Source organism: Echiichthys vipera, assembly GCF_963691815.1.
Source record: "Echiichthys vipera genome assembly, chromosome: 10".
NCBI classification, from domain to species: Eukaryota; Metazoa; Chordata; class Actinopteri; order Perciformes; family Trachinidae; genus Echiichthys; species Echiichthys vipera.
Genome location: NC_139835.1, coordinates 9,757,778 through 9,781,514, shown reverse-complemented (window position 1 = coordinate 9,781,514; position 23,737 = coordinate 9,757,778). Strand labels below are relative to the sequence as shown.

The following is a 23,737-nucleotide window of genomic DNA, read 5'->3' as shown; positions in this document are numbered from 1 at the left end:
TGCTTCGGCCAGAGCGATATTTAAGTTCAAAATAAAAGGACGCCAGTTGGGCTGCCCAGCGTTGCTCAGTGGCCCCCAGCTTAGCGGATGACAGGTGGCTCAAGGGGTTGTTGTCGGTGTAGACAACACATTCGTGGCCCAACAGACACTCCCGAAACTTTTCGGTCATCGCCCACTTGAGCGCCAAAAACTCCAACTTCATGGAGCTCTAGTTTTGCATGTTGCACTAAGTGGGCCTCAAACCACAGCTTGCATAGGCTATATGCCTCACCTTACTGCCCTGCTCTTGTGATAACACAGCCCCAAGACCTCCATAGCTGGCATCCACTTCCAAAATAAGCGTGAAGTCGGCATAAGCCAGAACAGGTGCCGATGTGAGCCTGGCTTTGAGTGCCTCAAAGCTACTGCGGCACTCCTCTGTCCAGCGACCAGAAAGTGTCTGATCAGCCCCCTTGACTTTGGGCCTGCTAGTTCTGCTACCAGCTTATGCAGAGGTGCAGCCAGCATTGCAAAACCATCTACAATGCGGCGGTAATGACTGGCAAAGCCGAGGAACGAGCACAGCTCAGATGGAGTGGCAGGGGGTGGCCAGCCGGAAACGGCCTCGATCTTGCTAGGATCGGTTGAAACACCATTGTCAGAAATGACATGGCCCAGGTAACTGACTTCCTGCTGAAAGAAGGCACACTTACTGAGCTTCACCTTTACCCCTTCCCGCTGCAGATGCCCCAGCACCACACTCAACCTCTCCAGATGTTGCTCGATGGTAGAGGAGAAGACCACAATGTCGCCCAGATAGAGCAGCATAGACACCAAAAGTTTGGTCACCAAAAATCCACTGCATCAACCTCTGGAAGGTGCTGGGAGCGTTGCAAAGCCCAAAGGGCATATGGCTCCACTCAAAGAGGCCAGAGGGAGTACAAAAGGCAGTTTTGGAACGATCAGACTCTACCAAAGGGACCTGATTATATCTGCTGGCCAGCTCCATGGTCTTAAACCAACGGGCCCCAGTTTGTATTGCTCACTCAAATGCTCAGTCAAATGTGGATGATTGCACATCAAGTTGTCAAGATCCATTTTAAGCAATGCAAAGTCGCTCTCTCGTCTGTTTGCAATGGTTGATAAGCTTACAACCCCCTCAAAATAGATAGTTTCAGAACTCTCCTCCACAAAAAAATGCAATGAGTTCTCTTGCTTTTTTAATGAAAAAATAAAATCTATAAGGCTAAATATCCACACAAATCAGCACAATAATACAATGATGCAATCCCTAAAATCACCTAAGAATAAATCTAAATAATTTCAGAGTTTAGCAAATAAGCAGCAAATAATAAATTGCTCACATCCATCATCTTAACCAACTATAGACCAATCTCAAATCTTCCCTTTACAGCCAAGATTATTGAGAAATTTGTTTTTAATTAACTCAGCAACTTCTTGAACTCTTGAATTTCAATCAGGCTTCGGTCCTCCCCATAGTACAGAAACAGCTCTTATTAGAGCGTTAAATGACATAAGGTTGAACAGTGACTCAGACAAGGTGTCAATTCTGGTCCTGTTGGATCTCAGTGCTGCCTTTAACACTGTGGATCACAGTATACTGCTGCTCCTCTTGACACAGTCGTAGAGAGACTCATTCCTTGAAGAGTTGAAAGCCTTAAGGGCAGGTCATTTCCTCCAATCGGACAGTCATCGGGGACAGGCGGATGCTCTGGAGATGGACATGATCCACCCTATCATATTGGATCAACATCACTCCATCACAAAACTGTTGATCGAAGATTAGAATCAGAAACTCCTGCATCTGAGACCTGAACGATTGTAAGCTGAACTCTGTCGCAAGTTTTGGATCCTACGGGGAAGAGAAGCTATTCGGAGACAGCAGCATATGTGCCAGGAGTGCTAACAATGGCGAGCTAAGTCAAGTTCCAAGGATGGCAGACCTCCCTCCAGCTCAGCTATGTCTGTTTAAGCCTCCATTTTATTCGATTGGTGTGACTTGCTTTGGTCCATACAAAATCCGAGTTTATTGCTGCCAGGAAAAGAGATGGAGAATAGTCTACAAGTGTATGACCACCCGTTGCGTACACCTCGATCTCCTGGAAAGCATGGAATCAGAGGCCTCCTTAATGGCACTGGTTCTTTCATTGCTCGAAATGGACGACCAGCCGAACATCTTCTGGATAACGGCACAAACTTTGTTGGTGGTGAGCAGGAGCTGCGAGAGTCTTTCCAATCCATGGCCCCTGTTTTGAAGGATCAGTTGGCTGAACAGAAGATCTCTTTTCGCTTCAATCCCCCCAGTGCTCCACACATCGGGGTACTTGGGAAAAGTAAGTGAAATCATTCAAAACAGCCCTCAACGTCACACTCAAGGAGAAGACTGTCCCTGAGCCTGTGCTGCAAACTCTGCTTGTTGAAGTTGAGGGTATTTTGTATGCCAAACCTTTGGACTACTTTTCCTCAGATGCTACCGACATAGATCCCATAACTCCAATCATCCTCCTGATGGGACACCATGATGTATCCCTTCTCCAGGTGATGTATAACTCCAGCAACCTCCTAGGAAGGCATTGTTGGGGACATAGCCTGGTCCTGGCTGATTACTTTTGGTCATTGTTCATCCATCATTACTTGCCCAGCCTTCAGGAGAGATCGAAGTAGAAGAAGAATGGTAAAACACCAGAGATGGATCAAGTGGTTCTCATCATGGACCCACAGCTTCAGCGGGCCTTCGTCGGGAAAGTGACACAAGCTTACCCTGGAGCTGATGGGCGCATCAGGACACTGGCAGTCCAAGTTAAGGAGAAGACCTTTGTTCACCCTGCCCAACGTCTAGTGCCACTTCCACAGCTCCATGACTAAGACACCAGATCTGAAAGGCTTTTTCCCTGTTTCTCATGTTAATGTCTCTGTTTCTTATGATAATGTCTCTGCAGCTTCAGAGCGACAAAAATCATTATCTGATGATACTGTGGTTTAATCTCGCAGGTGAGATTAAGTTTATTCTTAATGCGGGGTAAATGTGTTTATACTTTGTGTTGTTTTTATTACTATTGTAGCATCTATAGCAGTGCCGTGTTATGCTAGTAACTCTAGTTCTGTGAGTGATATTGATCCCTGCTGTCTCACCATATATTCGCCTATTTATCTGCTTTATGATATATTATTATACATATGATATATACTGTATATTAGTAATTAATATATAGTATATTGTATATTAGTAGTGTTTTAGAGATATTTCTATATATTGTAAGAAATTGTTATTTCTGTTTATTGCAGGAACCACACACACACACACACACACACACGCACACACACACACACACACACACACACACACACACACACACACACACACACACACACACACACACACACACACACACACACACACACACACACACACTGTAAATAAAAACACCTCTACACTGTTCTACTTGTAAAATCTGCCTGAAGAAGGAATAAAGAGTCTGCTGCGATCAGATTATTTTACTGAAATCATTGCTTCATAGATGTCCGATCCAGAACACTGTCACACTAAAGTTCCTGTTCTCACAATCAACAAATCTGATTTGGCAAAATCAATTATTGTAAGTTTAACTGGTCAAAGCTCTTGTAAGGTTTTACAGTAAAAATGCCTATTTTGCAATATTTTGGATGTAAACTCATTTAAACCAATAGATGGCAACACACTGAAGAAAACAGCTGTTTCTGAATGTTGATTGGCTGGCTGAGTAGACAGCAAGATATTAGTAAGAGTGAGAGGATGGAACAGTCCCTGAGATAAGGATGGCTTAACACAGCGACATAACACAGGGGTAATTTGTTTTCTAACCATGACTAATAACTCTGTAATAACATTGTTTTTTCTTTCAGGTTTCAATGAAACAAAGAACCACACAGTTGCTCTCTTTTCTCTCACTTTACTGTGTTACTGTTTCATTGTGCTGGTGAATGTTTCTCTTATTGTGACCATCATCTTGGACAAAAACCTGCATGAACCAATGTATATTCTGTTGTGCACTTTCAGCATGAATGGACTTTACGGGACAACAGGTTTCTACCCCAAGTTTCTCTGGGATCTGCTCTCTCCTGTTCAGGTTATCTCTTATTCTGGATGCCTTGTTCAGGCTTTAGTAATGTACTCATTTGCCTGCAGTGATCTGTCTATTCTTGCGGTCATGGCATATGACAGATATGTGGCTATTTGTCGACCCCTGGAGTACCACTCTGTCATGTCAAAGCAAAGAGTCTTTAAGTTAGTGTGTTTCTCCTGGTTAACACCTTTTTGCATTATGGGCACAAATATTATTCTAACATCTAGATTAAAGTTATGCAGCCCACATATTAACAGACTTTTTTGTGTCAATTGGACTATTGTTAAACTTGCTTGTTTTTCTGCTGACACCATCGTAAACAACATAGTTGCATACATTACAATAATCATTTATGTATTTCATGGTGTTTTTATAGTGTGGTCCTACATGTATCTCATCAAAACATGTGTGAATTCTATTGAAAACAGGGGGAAGTTCATGCAAACATGTGTGCCACATTTAACCTCCTTACTCATTTTTCTTGTGACTATACTTTTCGATGTCTTGAGTATGCGTTTTGGTTCAAAATATTTACCTCAAAGCTTTCAAAACTTTATTGCAATAGAATTTCTTATCATACCTCCTATGATGAATCCTCTCATTTATGGTTTCAAATTGACCAAAATTCGAAACAGAATTCTGGGTGTTATTACTTTTAAAAATAAATATTAACATGAATTAAAATTAAATATGAACTACTTAACCATTTGTTGGCTGTTTTGCTGGAGTTAGATGTAATATAATCACACTCAAGTATGGAGGTTTTGCACATTTAGTAATCATAAGTTTGGCCTGAAGCATGTATTTAAGATGAAAATGTGAATTTTATTACATTGTAATATACATGAACAGAATGTACTTTATCCTCCAGATTTAAGGTGCTGTATCATACCCTTTTTTATTTAACTGATGATGATTGGTTTGATTTGTTTTTTTATTATATTTAGCCTAAAATGATGGTGATAAAATGATGACACAAAATATATACAGTACTTTCTATGAACACATTAAGATTAGTCTAGCCATAGTACAGTGATTTATATTGTTCAACATAGGTGGGTACATATCTCAGATAAATCTTGTAAAGAAAAGGATTTGCTCTATTATTTCACAAAATCCAGTCCGTGGCCTCTTGGCTGTTTGTTGTATTTAAGAATAAAATAAATAGAATAAAATCTGTTATGTTTATTATCCTATTTTTGTTAATAAATATATAGAAATTTACTAGACAAAGAGGAGTGTAAAAAAAGAACATTTAAACAACTGTAAGAAAACAGTCTTATATGTGATATTGATGCACAAATAAAACAATACACACAATAAAAAAGTACATTGCAGTCTTTTTTAAATTAAGCCTCCCCTATGTTGTAATATAATCACACTGAAAATGTGAATTTTATTACATTGTAATATACATGAACAGAATGTACTTTATCCTTCAGATGTAGCGTGTTGTATCATACAGCTTTTTTTTATTTAACTGATGATTGATTTGATTTGATTTTTTATTATATTTAACCTAAAATGATGACCCAAAATATATACTGTACTTTCTATAAACATCTTACTTTGTTTATTAATATTTTCACATTGAGCTTAGTCTAGTCATAGTACAGTGATTCATGTTTTTCAACATATGTGGGTACACATCTCAGATAACTCTTGTAAAGAAAAGGATTTGCTCTATTATTTCACAAAATCCAGTCTGTGGACCGTCTCATCACGTTTTGTTTTGTCCCTGTTCCCTGTTTTTGAATTCCTTTGTTTTCTTTGTTAATTGAATATTTGTTTAAACCTTTCTCTGTGTACTTGTCTGCATTTGGGTCCGGTTCACTGTAGAAAGACAAAATACATGTATAAACCTGAAAAATGTTAAAATAGGTGCCTTTTAAGATAAAGGTTTGAGTTTTTATCTTTTTTGATCTTTGAAGACTTGATATTAGTTATGAAGCTTTGAGCTCTCGAGCAAAATGTTTTTTGATTTATTAAACTGAGGAATACAGTGATGCATATGTACCAATGAATAGTAATACTAATCTACTAAACAAATAGTAGCCTATATGTCATGAACTATGCTTTAATAATCTTGAGTCACTATGATTCAGGCTAGAATGAATATAATAAACCATATAATTTTGTTAGGTTGTTATATAATGCACAAAAACATTTTTAAAAGTGCAACCTCTGCATATTGTAATAACTGACACATTATGTAACAATTTATCACAAAATGCACAAATAAATTATTTAAATATTGCATTCAGGGTGTTTTGTCATGAACGGTACGGGAAATAACACTAAGACTCGGACCCAAATGCAGACAAGGAAACAAATAACGGTTTAAACGAATATTTAATAGTACAAAAACAAGGGAATCCAAAAACAGGGGAAACAAACAAACAAAATGTGACGAGACGGTCGAGGGTGGACACAGGAACGGGATCGCGGGAAACTATAACAAAAGAGAACAAAGAACAAAGGTTAACAACAAACAAACGAGCACGAAGATATAACCAACAAAGAACGGGAGCCAGCCGACGAGAAGTTACCACGTAAATGAGGGAAACGGTCTAGCGCCGAATGTGTCCCACATCCAGCTTTTTAAGCAGCAGATGGTCATCATTGGAAATGGATACAGCTGGGTGGAACCACGGCTACCAGCTTTAGACATACATACACCAAAAGGGGAGACACATACAGGGAACAACAGACAGAGGGAGACAAACACAAGCCCAAAAGGAAAGGAAAAGACTAACAGGTTAGAGCTGACCGCGACGGTAGGCGGGCACAACGTGCTGGTGATCACAGGCTTCAACCAGGAGACGTGGAATGTGGGATGGATCCTGAGAGAAGCAGGGAGCTTGAGACGTACGGCACTGGGATTGATGGCACAGAAGGCTTTCCAGACACAGGAAGTGAACTGGGGACCCCGGTCCGAAAAGATGTCCAGAGGGATCTCACAGAGTCGAAACACATGGTCCACCAAAAGGGAAGCCGTCTCCATGGCTGACGGCAGTCTTAGTAGAGGAACAAAGTGCACCATCTTAGAAAACCGGTCAACGATGGTCACAATAGTGTCGTTACCTTGAGAAACAGGGAGTCCAGTGACAAAGTCCAATGTGATGTGAGACCAAGGACGACCAGGCACGAGAAGAGGACTTCTGGTTTTCCACCAGAAGTGACGATGCAAGAGGGATAGAGTCCTGGTAATCCTGGGATGACAAGCGAGGCCAGAGGAATGTCCCCACTGAAGCACCTGGGAGCGAACACTGGTGGGAACAAACAGACGCCCTGGTGGACCATAACGCAAGATGCGGGAATGATTTTGTCCGACCCGGTCTCCTTCTCCTCAGCAGGTCCGAACTGGCGAGAAAGGGCATCCGGATTCACATTCTTGCTCCCTGGAATGTAAGTCAATGAAAAATTGAAACATCCGAAAATCAATGCCCACCGGGCTTGTCGGGAATTCAGTCTCTTAGCCGTTTGGATATACAACAGGTTCTTGTGGTCAGTCCAAACCACAAACAGAGTCTCTGCCCCCTCTAACCAGTGTCGCCACTCCTCCAAGGCTAATTTGACAGCCAGTAACTCACGGTTCCCAACGTCATAGTTCCTCTCCGCAGGGGACCGCTTCTTGGAAAAGAACGTGCATGGATGAACCTTGTTTTCTGTAGCCATACGTTGAGACAGGACCGCATCCACTCCCAGATCCGAGGAGTCTACCTCCACAATGAACTGGCAGGAAGGTTCGGGCTGAACCAACACAGGGGGGGATGAGAAATGCTTCTTCAGGGTCTGGCAAGCACTTTCAGAAGAATAGGAACACAAAAAGGGAATAGTGGGAGAGGTTAGCTTAGTCATAGGAGAAACGACTTGACTGTAGTTGCGGATGAACCGACGGTAGAGGTTAGCTAAACCCAATAAACGCTGTAGTTGCTTCCTGGAAGATGGCGTCACCCACTCCGTCACAGCTTTAACCTTAGCTGGATCCGCCTTCACTTGCCCGCTCTCCACAATGTACCCCAGAAAAGCCACTGATTAAACATGGAATTCGCATTTCTCTGCCTTGACTAACAACCGATTCTCCTGTAGGCACTGGAGAACCTGGCGGACATGATCCACGTGCTCTGACAAGTCCTTTGAAAAATCAAAATGTCATCTAGGTAGACGAACACTGAGCGATTTAGAAAATCACGGAGAACGTCGTTTACTAATGCCTGAAAGACAGCTGGGGTATTAGTTAAGCCAAAGGGCATTACCAGATACTCAAAGTGGCCGAGAGGGGTATTGAAAGCGGTCTTCCACTCGTCCCCCTCCTTAATTCTGACTAGATGGTAAGTGTTACGGAGATCTAGTTTGGAGAAGACAATGGCACCATGCAGTGGTTCAAACACGGAATTAAGCAATGGTAGAGGGTACTTATTCTTTACAGTAATGTTGTTAAGGCCGCGGTAATCAATACACGGTCGTAATGACTTGTCCTTCTTGGCCACGAAGAAAAACCCAGCTCCCAGGGGGGAGGAAGAAGGAGGAATGATCCCGGATTCAAGGGAGTAGTTAATTTATGCCTCCCTGGACTCCTGTTTGGGTCAAGACAGGTTATACAGACAACTGGTAGGGAAAGTTGACTGGGGTAACAACTCAATTCAAATTCAATTCAAATTCAAATTCAAAAAACTTTATTTGTCCCCGGGGGGCAATTCAGGGCACACAGAGCAGCAAATAACGACAGTGCAATTATACAAGAACATTTTAACCTAACACAAGAATAAAGTGTAAAAGAAGAGTTAGTGTCAGGATGTTAGTGTGTTAGTACAGGTAGAATAAGTGTCAGGATGTTAGTGTGTTAGTACAGGTTAGATACAGAGAACATCGTCGGCGTGAAATGTAGAAAGACATGCGTGTATCAGATGTAAGCAGACATGTGAGCTGGTGTATATGATGTAAACAGTGTAAACATGCAGTAGACTGTTGAAACAGGTATAAACAGAACTGTAGTGCAGAGAAGATATAAGTGGACAGTGATCGGATTCAGATGAGGTCAGACATGATACATGTGTGTAATGAGCAGACGTAACAGAACTATAGTGCAGTAATAGAGTATAAATATAATATATAACTATAAGCTAAATAATAAAGTGATAGTGGTGCATGGCAGGAAAACAGCAGTCTAAGTATATGCTAGCTCTGTGTAACAGATGAATACTGAAAAATAAAGTGACCATAGTGCTGTGATGGATACAATATAAGACCTGATAGACACAATAAAGTGGAGTAGTGCATTAATACCATAAATTAACATAACTAACAGAATCAAGTGGACCAGTAAGAACAGAGTAACAGAATAAGTCCGGTGTGAACATAATAACAGAATAAATAAGTAAGTGGAGTAGTGCAACAGACCGGAGTAACATTATAAACAGAGTAAATAAGTGGCGTAGTGCAGCAGACGGGAGTAACATTATAAACGGAGTAAATAAGTGGCGTAGTGCAACAGACCGGAGTAACATTATACACAGAGTAAATAAGTGGCGTAGTGCAACGGACCGGAGTAACATTATAAACAGAGTAAATAAGTGGCGTAGTGTAACAGACCGGAGTAACATTATAAACAGAGTGAACAGAATAAGTGGAATGTGAATTAACCAGTAGTTCACAGCTTTGAGGACAGGAGTGGAGGTAGATAGCCAGTTCACGTGTCCGGTGAGTGTCCGGGGGGGGGGGGGGTGTCGAGGGGGTGAAGGTGTCCAGGGAAGGTGTCAGGGGTGGGGAGGGGGGGTGATGGTGATGGTGTCCAGGGAGGATGTCTGGAGAGGGGAGGAGGAGGGGTGAAGGGAGGGGTGTCCGGGGGGGAGAGGTGTCCAGGGAGGGTGTCTGGAGTGGGGGGGGGGGGGGTGAAGTGTCCAGGGGAGGGTGTCAAGAGTGGGGAGGGGGATGGTCAGAGGGGTCAGGAGTTGAGGAGCTGGACAGCCCTGGGGCAGTCATAAGGACGGTGAGGTGGCAGGGATAACGCCTTGGCCTTGCTAAACACCTCAGCAAGGTCATGATAAACTGGTGGCACTGAGGACACGTCTGTAGGTTCAGGCAACGAAGGGCTGGGGTCATTGGGGCTCCTAGAAGGGGCCGAACGAAGGCATGAAGAGTGACAATAGCTGCTCCAACTCACAACCCTGCCTTTTACTCAGTCAATAACAGGATTGTGAGTGATAAGCCAGGGGAGACCAAGAACAACGGGATCATTAGAGGACGGCATAATGTGGAAGGCTATGGTCTCAGTATGATTACCCGCTAGCGACAGGGTCATAGGAATCGTCTCGGCAGAAATCTGAGCTAGCTCCTCACCACTGAGACCATTAACCACCAACAGAGTAACAAGAGGAACAGTCGGAAACTGACTAGGACGAACCAATTCGGAATCGATAATGTTAGTATCTGCCCCTGAATCTATTAAAGCTTGAAGGGGGAATTCTCTGCCTTCACAGCTTAAAACAATGTCCAAATCTATGCGCTTACGGGGAATAGCAGGAACAACGGATCGACTCACCAGAACCCTGTCTGCGACTGGTGAGCCTGGGTGTTTAACCTAAGCGGGCAGGTAGTCAGCTGGTGATTAGGAGCTCCGCAATAACTCAGCTGCTAAGGTTCAACTCAACAGAATAATCAGCCGCACAGGCAGAGCCCTGACACAGGTCGAGTAACCGGTTACTAGTATCACAATTAGAGACCGGGTGGTCAAACAAGGAGAGGATCTCATTAGAGAATTGCTGGTTATTCCAAAAAGCTGCTCCCCAGATTCCCAAGGGCCCTACCGGTGAGCAAACCTAGCACATATGCTATTTTGGAGCTATCGCTAGCGTAGGTGAGGGGCTGCTGACCGAACACGAGTGAGCATTGGAATAAGAAAATCTTACACTCCCCTAACTTGCCATTATAACGCTCAGGTGCAGGGACATAAGGATCACGGGGCAACAGGTGACTCAGCATTTGCAGAAGAAGCAAGGAGAGGACCAACTATGCGGGAAACACAGGTAGACAGCTGGTTCAGACTACAAAGGATTCCTTGCAGCATCTGCGAATGCGAATACCCTGAGAAGATACCGCTTGACGAGCGCAAACACCCGTAGGGTTGACTTCCTTGGCTGTGGGGTCCATATTATGGCCAGACTGTTCTGTCATGAACGGTACGGGCAATAACACGAAGACTCAGACCCAAATGCAGGCAAGGACACAAATAACGGTTTAAACGAATATTTAATAGTACAAAAACAAGGGAATCCAAAAACAGGGGAAACAAACATACAAAACGTGATGAGACGGTCGAGGGTGGACAGGTAGGGGATCGCGGGAAATTATAACAAAAGAGAACAAAGAAAAAAGGTTAACAACAGACAAACGAACGCGAAGATATAACCGACAAAGTACAGGAGCCAACCAACGAGAAGTTACCACGTAAATGAGGACAACGGTCTGGCGCTGAACGTGTCCCACATCTGGCTTTTTAAGCAGCAGAGGGTCATCAGTGGAACTGAATACAGCTAGGCGGAACCACGCCTACCAGCTCCAGACAGACATACACCAAAAGGGGAGACACATACAGGGAACAACAGACAGAGGGAGACAAACACAAGCACAAAAGGAAAGGAAAAGACTAAAAGAAAACAGGAATCCGGACATGTTTATTACAGAATCCGGACATGTTTATTACAATATGCGGCTGTTTGTTACAAAATGCGGCCGATTATTACATAATGCGGGTGAATGTGGGTGTCTTACATTTTGTCATTTTATTACAAAATGTGTTGTTGTTACATAATACAAAAATACGCCATTCATTGCATGGAATGGGAGAAAAAAAATCTACATGGTTTGGGGATCATTTTTAGATTACTTCCACAACCCTGAAATTCTTCATCTTCTTCTTCTTCTTCTTCTTCTTCTTCCTCTTCTGAAATCATTTTTGAACCATAGCATGATTGCCTTATTTTCTCTGCCCTTAACTTCCAGCCAACAACTTCACAAGCACCTGTAGGCATATGAACTCCACTAACTGCCTGCACTTTGTAATTGGTCTTTGTTCCTTTTTTTTTATTTATTTGAAGATGTTTTTTTTTTTTAATTATTTTTGTTTTGTAGTTCTTTATTTGATTTAGTTTGGTTTTGCCTTTGCTTTTTACTATTATTATTATTATTACTTTTATTATTATTATTATTATTATCATTATTATTATTTTAACCCTATACAATGTTGTGTATTATGATATTATGACTGTATAACTGCCAGCTGAGATGAGGGGGTTGTGGGAGGGGCGTGTTAATGCCTAAATCATAAGGTTGTACTCTGACTGTGTTGTCACTAAACCAATAAATATAATTTTTAAAGAAAAGAGTTAAAGAGGAGATAAAGTGTACAAAAGTAAATTGGGGGTGTAATGTTTTACAGTGATAGCACCTATTTGGCAATATTTTGGATGTAAACTCGTTTCAACCAATAGATGGCAACACGCAGAAAAAAAAGGCTGTTTTCTGAATGTTGATTGGCTGGCTGAGTAGACAGCAAGATATTAGTAAGAGTGAGAGGATGGAACAGTCCCTGAGATAAGGATGGCTTAACACAGCGACATAACACAGGGGTAATTTGTTTTCTAACCATGACTAATAACTCTGTAATAACATTGTTTTTTCTTTCAGGTTTCGATGAAACAAAGAACTACACAGTTGCTCTCTTTACTCTCACTTTACTGTGTTACTGTTTCATTGTGCTGGTGAATGTTTCTCTTATTGTGACCATCATCTTGGACAAAAACCTGCATGAACCAATGTATATTCTGTTGTGCACTTTCTGCATGAATGGACTTTACGGGACAACAGGTTTCTACCCCAAGTTTCTCTGGGATCTGCTCTCTCCTGTTCAGGTTATCTCTTATTCTGGATGCCTTGTTCAGGCTTTAGTAATGTACTCATTTGCCTGCAGTGATCTGTCTATTCTTGCGGTCATGGCATATGACAGATATGTGGCTATTTGTCGACCCCTGGAGTACCACTCTATCATGTCAACGCACAGAGTCTTTAAGTTAGTGTGTTTCTCCTGGATAACACCTTTTTGCATTATAGGCACAAATATTATTCTAACATCTAGATTAAAGTTATGCAGTCCACATATTAACAGACTTTTTTGTGTCAATTGGGCTATTGTTAAACTTGCTTGTTCCTCTGCCGACACCATCGTAAACAACATAGTTGCGTACATTACAATAATCATTTATGTATTTCATGGTGTTTTTATAGTGTGGTCCTACATGTGTCTCATCAAAACATGTGTGAATTCTATTGAAAACAGGGGGAAGTTCATGCAAACATGTGTGCCACATTTAACCTCCTTACTCATTTTTCTTGTGACTGTACTTCTTGATATTATGTATATACGATACGGTTCAAAAGATTCACCTAAAACCTTTCAAAACTTTACTGCAATAGTTTTTTTCATCATACCTCCAATCATGAATCCTTTCATTTATAGTTTCAAAGTAACCAAAATCCGATGCAGAATTCTGGCTTTTGTTAATATTAAAACTAAATAATATCTTAAACTTTGTGTATTCTCTTACAATTGAAGGGAACTCGAGCGTCTCTTGACTCTCAGAGCTCAAGTCTTTGCTATGCTGTTGGAGTCATGATACATTCTGAGTGTATATTTGGAAGTTGTACGCAACGCAGAATGGAAATCCTGCATATAATGTCAGCAGATGTTTGCTTAATAGGATTTTTTAAGCTTGCATTTTATGAAATACGACTGTGTTCACTTGTGTCAAATTGTTGCTCTCTTTCCTGCATTCCTGCATCAAACTGTAATCTAAAAATGTACATAGCCTAGCACATAATTATATTACTTGGATTTTGTTCTTAATATACTGTAGTAAGCTGCAGGTATTCCTATGGTTGAACATGTATAAAGGGGAGAATATGATGCACAGGAAGTGGTTTTATATGTTTTGAAAAATATGGAATTGTTCATTTCAGTCATAAAGGTAAAGGTTAACATAAAGAGATTTGCAGCTGAAGCAATAATGAAAGACATAGCGTGGAATAATCACACCTTTCTTATCCATGTAATGCCTTGTGGTTATGACATAACTTAAGTGCTTTTTGCAGCGCAGACTTCAGACAAAAATAAATATTTGATGGTGTTTAATGAAAACATGCTTTAAATATGGAAACAGTTTGAAACTGGTGTCCTTGAATCCCATTTGTTTTATTATTGTACACCCTATAGTGTTTCTCCTTTATTTTGTGTAGTTGTTCCTGAGTGGTAGTAGGCTTTACTGACAATATCTTACTCACAAGTAGTGTGACAGCAAGGGAACATGCCTGATCATTTTTAATTTTCAATAAAGAACAAAGCAAAAAGAATTGGACAAAAACAACAATTCTGACCAACTCATTTTCACTTATAGCATACCTAATAATTAAAGGCAACATTAAACATTAATAACAAAAGGGGATACTCAAAGTCTTTCAGTCATTTTATGGCAAATAAAGCCTTTTATTTCATTAATAAACACAATACAATTAGTTTCAGTTCTGCATTTCCACTTAGATAATATGGATATTATGTCTTCCTATATGAATATCTATATAGACTATATGAAATAGCCTAGTTGAGGTTTTCAACATGAAATAACAAACCTTCTGTTGTAGAAAAACGTGTTGCGGATATTGGAATCTTCATATAGCTACATAGGTGAATGTTGAATGTCTGCTCTGAAATGTGTGTACAAGGGGTTGTTTATCATTCTGGAAACACAACAGACAAAAGACCTTTGTCCTTGAGATGGGTTGCTGTATAATATGCCATGTGCTCTGGTATTCTCCAAGTTTCTGGTGATTGCGTTCATGTATACAGTATGTGTGCCGGAAGCTTCCCTGAGATTCTAAAACCCATGTATGAACCACACGGGAGGACCACTTGTAATTGCAACCGGAAGGCCAACTGAGGCTCTTCGGGTTATATCTGTGTGCATCATCTGGAAGGATTTTTGATTAATACAAGTGTTCTTCATCACCTGCTTTGTTTAATATGGGAACACTAGGTATTCATGCGCATCCATTCTTGTAGTGTGGTGAATTCGTCCAAAATGTGGGAAAGGAACAAAAAGTCTTGTGCGGTCTTGTGACCAAGAGTGCAGAATGCAGAATAAAAACTTGTTTTATTGCGCTTCGGGATTACTGGGTCAGAGAAGTCTTTGCTTCTGGTCCTGTGGCGCTGACCGACGGGCTCTGACTCCGCACCACTTGGCGGTGCTAAGACGCCATTTTCTTCACCGACGGCGACACACCACGAAGACGAGGAAGAGTGCCGACAGCAGACAGTGAACACTGCAGTACATGCGACCGTACAACCGCTCTCAGCCGCTGCTCAATTTTTCTCCAACGCCAAAGACGACACGGAGGAAAAACAGTCATCTTTGTCTCGAAGTGAAGTGGCGGAGAAGACTACACCGTGTCCAAAGATCATAACTTTCCCTCACATCACGAACCGTGAGTAGGCTGTTAGCTTGTTATTTTGAGGGCTGCGGAGGATGAAATGAACGGGGTTGCTGATTTGGGTTCCGGTTGTGTTTATGTAATATTAGGCTGGTAATCCTCTAGAATAACGAAGACGCGGGGACTCGCCAGTCAACGGTGGTTAACCAAAAATGTGTACTTGTACCAATGTGAGCGTTTTGAAATTACATTTTGTGTACGCAGCGCCACAGTGGGATTTATGGCTGTCATCTCTCCCCTCAGCGTTACACTGTCCGCGGTGCCTGTGAAGGTCTACCCGGGTTACCGCATCATGTACACTTCACAGAGATGCACTCGCATTGATGCTATGCTAGCTGCTGCGATATATTGAATGGGTATGCAGGTATGCGTTGTTAAAATCTGCTGTTTTCTCTTTGCAACACGTTTGTATCCCCCCATTTGACGGAGAGGAGAGAAAAAACGCTGAACAATGTAGGCTACAGTATATACAGCACAGCACAGTGCAGAGCATTTAGATGTACCCCTTTCCAGGCTGCTGTCTTGTGAAAGCTATTAAGGAAGTCATCCCTGTCTAAAAGTGTAACAACTGGATTATTAAGAAGTCACTAACGCCCAATCTGATACCCCTGTTGCTTCATTTAAAGGGGAGTGAACGTAGTTCCAAAGATAAAATATGAATTTGCTATAAGTGTGCATACCATTTCTGCAGCAATCAAGAGTGAAGTTTCCCACAATGCAGCTTAACCTGTGGATGCTCTGGCAATATTGCATGTGCATGTGTGTCATGGGAGGGAAGTAACATTGTGTTTGTATTTTAAAATGTAGTGGCACAGATGGAAATGAATGGCCACAGTCATTAAAAAAAAAAAAACAACATTTAAACATTTAGCATTAAACATACAGTGTGCTTAAAATCCAAACTAACTTAACTAGGAGATTACTCAAGAATGTGGTGTGCTTATGAATGTTTCCCTTTTCTAAAGACATAGTCAGTACACTAGGCCCAAAGCTTATTAGGCATTTTTTTTCCAGTACCAAATCCTTATATTTCATTTGAATTAGAGCTGCAAGATATATGTATGTTTTTCTACTATATGTTTAGTCTGTATAATATTTGTTGTTTGTATATCTGGAGTTTTTTTTTAATTCCCCCCTGAGATTATTAAAGTATTTCTGATTCTGATTCTGATTCTGATTCACTGTATTACCAGCAGATAACAGGAACTTTATGTTATTATTATTATTATCATTATTATTTTTCAGATACATAAATTATAAATTATTATCGTCAGGGGCTGTCGCCTCTCAGCAAGAGGGCTGCTGGTTAGAATCCGGGCTGTGGCCCTCATGTGTGGAGTTTGCATGTTCTCCCCGTGTCTGCGTGGGTTTTCTCCAGGTTCTCCGGCTTCCTCCCACAGTCCAAAGACATGCACGTATTAAGGTTAATTGATGACTCTAAATTGCCCGTAGGTGAGAATGTGAGTGTGAATGGTTGTCTGTCTGTGTTTGTCTCTATGAGCCCTGTGATAGACTGGCATCCTGTCCAGGGTGTACCCAGCCTCACACCGACCCCGATAGGGACAAGCGGTTGAAGATGGATGGATGAATGGATAATTATCGTCAGATAATACAATTCCTATTTTATTGACCTCAGCGTAGCATCTACACACTCCGATACATCAGAGGGCGGTGTTCATCTTTAAAGTGGAATTGCGATCAGCCAATAAGCAGTAGGCTATACATTAGTACATACAATAGTAATGTCTAGGGGTGTCACAATTTCAATTATAAATCCAAAAACCAGGCGAAGTGAGCTTGCAATTTCAATTGTCTAAAATCAGTGGTTCTCAAACTTTGTGCATGACGTACCACCTCAGTAAATATCAGGCTCTCGCAAGTACCACCACTAAGACCAATGTTAAAATACAGTAGCACTATTCAACTACGGACAGGAAGGTTTATTCCTAACCAGAAGATTTTACATGGTGTGTAAAGATGAAGTGAGCCGAAGGATTGCTCTACACACACTAGATGCACGACACGCGTGCGCTGTGTGTGACACCCACACAGACTGCAGTATTTCAGTGGAATTAATAAATGATCGGCTAATTACGGCTGTGCCATCAGTCCGACAGTCTGACACTGAGTGAAAGTGAAAAATATACCATCAGCTATTGTCAAAGAAAGATACAAACGAAACACATTTCTGTTGTAGCAACAAATACTTTTAATAAGATTCCCGTATCAGAAATCACATCACTCAGTAACCGGGTGCATGAACGCGCAGCACTGGACTCAAATGCTCGCGCTGTCAGGCGCTCCCCGCCCAGAATGGGAGGGTTTATTACGTTCACAGTGCAATTAAAAGTAATAAATAGTCTGAGAATGTACTGGGAAAACGCATTTTGCAGTTCGTCTTTATTGATAGCCTACATTGAGCAAATGCACTGGAAATCAAAATTAGAGCACAAGTCATTAATACTTTGTTGTTTGTCCTGAAAAGTTGATATTCTTTAATGTTCAAAATTTAATAGAAAATCCTCTGAGTCTATACCACGGCTGTAGGAGCATGTTCTTTTTAATACCCAAGGCTTTTTAACAAAAACCTTTATTTTACGAAAAAAAGAGCAAAATGAGAGAACACTTTAAGATACCTCCCAGTTATTGATGTTAATCTGGCACTTGGTGACTATTGACTTAATTGTTGGACACATCCTATTTATCTGACAGCTCTGCTGGTTACTTTGCAAGATGGCAAGCGGCTCTAAGGGCGCACTCACACTGTCCTTCCGTACCGTGCCCAAACAGGTTTTAGGGGTAAAGCCTAGTTCGTTTGACCAGTGTGAGTGCAACCGCACCGCACCTAGCTGTGGCCAACTTGCCGTCCACGGCCCGTTTGAGAGAGCTGTGATGGCAGCTCTGATGTCATTTTATGTGCGCCTGTTCGGACATAGAGAAAAAAAAAAAGACGGACCATGCGCGGACATTTAACAACAACAACAATGATGGCGAAAGGTTCACGTTGGTGTGATGCGGAGGTGGAGTGTTTCCTGCAGATTTGGTCAGATGAAAATATTTAAAAACAGTCGGACAAGACGCACAAAAACTCTGCAAAGATTTGTAAACAAAGCGACGCATCGCAATGACGTCATTTTATGTGCGCCGTTCGGACATATATAAAATAATAAATAAATAAAGACGGACCATGCGCGGACATTTAAAACGATGACGGCGAAAGGTTCACGTTGGTGTGATGCGGAGGTGGAGTGTTTACTGCAGATTTGGTCAGATGAAAATATTCAAAAACAGTCGACAAGACGCACAAAAACTCAGAGGTCTATGGAAATATTTGTAAACAAAGCGACGCATCGCGATGACGTCACGAGAATATTGAAACTTTAGGCCTTTTGTACAGCTTCATGGCAGGGTGAATGCAAATGTTTATGTGAACCTTGGCAACATGCAATACCTTCATACAATTGTCTCCCAATCAGCCCACAATTTTCATGCAACCCACTGCAAAAAAAGGTTACGCAGTTCCTTTAAGCTGAGAATATTGAAACAATGAGATGGCCAGCCCAGAGTCCAGATCTAAACCCCATAGAGAATCTCTGGAAAATCTTTGGCAAAAACGTAGTGTCTAAGAAACCCACTCCAGTTAGTGAACTGTGAAGAGACTGAAGAAGAATGGACCAAGGTCAAACCAGAGCAGTGTGAGAAACTAGTGATGTCCTGTGGGCGCAGATGTGCTGAAGTCATTCAGAGCTGTGGCCTCTACACTTCCTATTCATTTTTGAATCCTATAGCCCTATGAAATATTTGTTTAAATCTTCTCTTGGGACACAATGGTTACTGTTCTCTAATTTTGCTCACTGCTTTTTTCACAAAACAAAGGTTTTTGTTGAAGTGCCTAAAAAAAATGCTAGTACAGCAATGGTGTAGCCACAACAGATATTTTATCATGTTCTATACAAAAAAACAACAATATTTCAGAATAAATCAAGTATTAACTTGTTTTCTAAACCCAAACAAAGAACGACAGGACTTTATGGTGTATTCAGATGCCCTTTGTAAATTCATGGTGCATTCCGGTGCACGTCGTTATTATCAGTTATTTGTATCTGCTGAAAACAATCCATTCAAATGTCATTGTGAACCTATATATGTTTAGTTTTCAACTTTTGAAAGTGAATAGACTTATAATGAGTCATTAATATTAATGAATGAAAGATTCTGACTGGTTTTAGAAGAGTATTGGAGCTGTTGGATCTACAAAACATGCAATTGTAAAGTGGAGTTACAGAGTGAGGCTTCTTTTACCTGATAAACAATCTTTGGCTGAGCACAGACAGTGGATGGGGTCAGGCAAGTTTGTGCTTGTTGGAGAGGCGTTTTGATAACTTACCCTTATCATCTTTACCTGCAAAGTTTTTATTGCACGCATAGTATCTGTCTTTCTCTCCTCTGCCCACAGTGAAGAGCCCTGCCTGTGCTGAAGTTTTCTCTTTCTTACTGGCTGACATGATATCGCCCCATCTGCAATTAGTTTATATCAACCGATGTGTAGCTCAAGCTCTGGTTAGAACAAATGCTGCCACATTCAAAGATAAAGTGCTCAAAAGGTTGTGACTTTTTTCTCTGTGATGGTTTCATAAAGCGACTGTAGCTCTGGTGCTAAAATGGGATACTGTATCCAGATAGTGCCAATGAATTTAAAGTCACAAAAAGATACCAGACCGCATTTATAAAACATACAATCTCCCCATTGAAAGTACTTCTTATTGACTACTTCTAAAACAGTTTTGGATACTTCTCCTTAAAAAGGCAATATGCGTCAGATTATTATTGTAGGAACAATACAAACTTATTTAGGTCACGCACACTAAATAAAGGAATGGCAATATAATGTATTTGTACTAACCTTGTTCCTGAGAAAGGTGAACAGAAGTATATGTGTTTCTACTTCAACAGGCCTCTGGTGTGCACATACTCGCATACTCAAAGAGGGCTTTTTCTTATAAGATGCATTAGCAGTAACAATGAGGCTTAAACGCCCAGACACACCATCCGACATAAAAGAACTGGCGTCCATGAAAGTCGATTGTTTCATGGCCCCACGTCGCCCGTGTCTCGGCCACAACGTTGCACTTCAAAGACCACAGCTAAGGAAACAATCCTCCATGCCAGCAGGCAGTAGTAGTCTGTATTTGTCATTCAAGACAGATTAAAGATGCTAGTTAGCCAGCTAGCACATTAACAACAAAACCCTGGTGGTGAAAGAACAAATTATGTTGGTTGTGCGCACACGAACAATACCTTATATAACAAGTTTTCAGTATCACGCCACTTGACTTTAGCTGTTTCCTCTCTTACCGCACTGATTTGCTTAAGGTGAACTGCCAATCAGTGATTTCTCTCACTGACAGGCTTCTCAAAGCTGTTGATGAGATGCAAAGTCCTAGAGCCAAAACCGCTAAAACTAGGGCGACCGAAGCTCACTGTTGGCCTAAGTTTGACTGAGGAACGACTCTAGGCCAAGTGTGTCAGGGCTCTAATGTGTTTGTTTTTAAAAGGACAGATGCCTGTTATCCACAGCTCAAATTGTTTTTTACATATTACATAAGGCTCAATGTTTAGTCCTCTTTATTCCTTAACTGCTGGCAAGATATAGTTTATTTTCAACACCAGGGTACGGGGTGCGCAGGCGTACATTTTTAATGAGGGGGATCCCTGGAACTTGTAGGGTTAAAAGCCTCAGGGAGGATGTGCAATGCAGGAGAAGCATTTTACAGACTAACTCTTGGTTTCCTTCAAGGAAATTATTGAATCTTTTCGTTGCTGTGTGGAAAAAGCAGTTTTGCTGATTTAAAGGGTGTGATTGAGGTTTTTTAAAATCCAGTTGCAGAAGTCACTGAAAACACTGGAGGCACCTTTAGCAAATACTGATCAAAACTAAGTTAAAGGACTGGCTACACTAGACCTCACTGGGGATTTTATAAAACTGCTGCAGTACTGCCCGACTTGCTGAGGTGACAAGTATACCTCTCTGTCTCTCTCTCTTTTTCTCACTCTCTCTCTCTCTCGCCCTCTCTCTCTCTGTGGCTCACGCCCTCTCATGTGCCATAATTTCGCACAGATTGATTCAACATGAATGGGTACTTTGCAGTATTGACATAATTTGGTACTGAGTTCGGTTCCCAGCTATAGTGAGCTCTTTTCATTGTTTCATATGTTCCTCATATGCCCTGATGATGTTGTTGTTTAAGTCCTGATGAAGACACAGTTTCCACTTAGCTTGTGTCACAATACCAGAATGTTGCATAATGTGTCCATAACAAAGCCTAGTCCTTTTTATTTTTTTTAATAATCTGCACACAGGGCTGATACAGAAAACATCCTTGAACCCAACACACGGTTGATTTGCCTTGCGTTGAAAATCTGATTGTCCATCTGCTTTTTTTAATATTATAGCTTTGGAACTTTAAATACCACAATTTGACCGCTGAAGTCCACGGGGGGCTCAATGCTAGTTGTTCATGCGATAAGCTGCTTTATAAACATCCTGTTTCTATTATTATTATTATTATTATTATTTGACATTTTTTGTAACTTTGCTTTCCCCTCTCAATGTCAATAGCAGCTAGTTTGATTGTCACACTGTCAGGAATCCTGGTGTTTGCTAAACCAAATGAAGACCTGCCAGGCAACAAATTTGGGCAGATTGTCCCTTTGGCGATTGGAGCACCTGCCAGACTGGCCAGTAATTGTTTGCATAGGCTGCATGAAATAAAAATGTCTCTAGCTTCCTTCACTCCAAGGATATTGTTAATGCTGCATGAGCAAATGTCATTCTAGTGTTATTGCAAAGTTGGAAGGACCAAGTTTAGCTAATTTGACTTCTTTTAGCTAAGGAGTGATTATACAAGTTGTCACGAACAATTCCATAAACGGTAATGTGACTGAAAACAAGCCATGGTTCTCTAATCAACAATGTTCTAAACACAAGTGGGAGTCCTGATTTTTGTCTAACAGCACTTTTGAACAGTTTGAAATGAATGCATTCCTTCAGGGAAGTCAAAAGAAGTAAACTCCCTTGATTTCCCTTGTGCTTCTTATCAGTGGCCACTTGCATGCCATTTTTGTCTTACAACTATTCAGCCTTTGTCCTGTGCACTTTTCCTGAAACACAGAAGCATCCTGTTTTCTCACTCGTAATTGAGTTAAGTTAACAGCAGCCAGCATTTCATGGTGTTGCGTCAACCAGTCAGTCCTGTGTGAGTCTTGTCTCACCACCTTCCTGTCTTGTCTTTTCCCCAAAGCCAAATATGAGGAATGTTTTAAAGACCCCATCCAATGAAAATCATGTTACGTTATCTATGTTCTTAAATATATATACACTGGACTGGAGATCAAAATTAGTGAACACAGTTTTAATACTTACATTTTTCTGAAATACATTTTTTACTTTTCAGAATTTGATAGAATATCTGTTGTGGCTATACCACTGCTGTACTAGCAAGTTTTTTGTGTGTGAAAAAACCAAGGAACTTCAAAAACCTTTATTTTGTGAAAAAAAACAGTGAGCAATTGTCTCCCAATCAGCTGCGATTTTCATGCAAGACAATGCCCTCTGTCTCACTGCAAAATGGAATACGCAGTTCCTTGAAGCTAAAAATATTGAAACTATGAAATGGCCAGCCCAGAGTCCAGATCTTAACCCCATAGACAATCTCTGGAAAATCCTTGCCGATAAAGTAATGTCTAAGAAACCCTGAAGAGACTGAGTCAGAATGGACCGAGATCAAACCAGAGCAGTGTGAGAAACTAGTGATGTCCTGTGGGCGCAGATGTGCTGGAGTCATTCAAATCAACGGCCTCTACACTTCCTATTCATTTTTGAAACCTATAGCCCTAAGAAAACATTGTTTATATCTTCTCTTCTGATACAGTCATTACTGTGTGTATATGTATATAGATATAGATATATACATACATAAATGTATATCATTTCCCTTCGATTGCATTTTTATTTGCTATTGTTCTTCTTTGTGAGTTCTGAAGTGACCGTGATGTGTGGGTGAAGGCTTTGTGTCCTACTCTCCTTCAAAAGC

The 23,737-nt window shown here is 41.0% G+C and overlaps 3 protein-coding genes across 3 annotated transcripts in view; all 3 read left to right on the top strand.

Moving 5' to 3' along the window:
- Window positions 1-3,842: 3,842 nt before the first annotated feature.
- LOC310953195 (olfactory receptor 4B13-like) lies at window positions 3,843-4,775 on the top strand (the record flags this gene model as incomplete). The annotated part of the gene is made up of 1 exon (XM_083922152.1): window positions 3,843-4,775. The coding sequence occupies one exon, from the start codon at window positions 3,843-3,845 to the stop codon at window positions 4,773-4,775; it is 933 nt and encodes a 310-aa protein (XP_083778278.1).
- Window positions 4,776-12,751: 7,976 nt separating this feature from the next.
- Window positions 12,752-13,681, top strand: LOC310953056 (olfactory receptor 2A7-like; the record flags this gene model as incomplete). The annotated part of the gene is made up of 1 exon (XM_083921956.1): window positions 12,752-13,681. One exon carries the CDS (start codon window positions 12,752-12,754, stop codon window positions 13,679-13,681), a length of 930 nt encoding a protein of 309 aa, XP_083778082.1.
- Window positions 13,682-15,493: 1,812 nt separating this feature from the next.
- The window catches only part of adarb1b (adenosine deaminase RNA specific B1b), a 127,691-nt gene continuing 119,447 nt past the window's right edge, over window positions 15,494-23,737 (top strand). The window contains exon 1 of the mRNA XM_083921667.1: window positions 15,494-15,638. The gene's annotated coding sequence lies outside the window, so the exon portion shown is untranslated. The remainder of the gene's footprint in view (window positions 15,639-23,737) is intronic.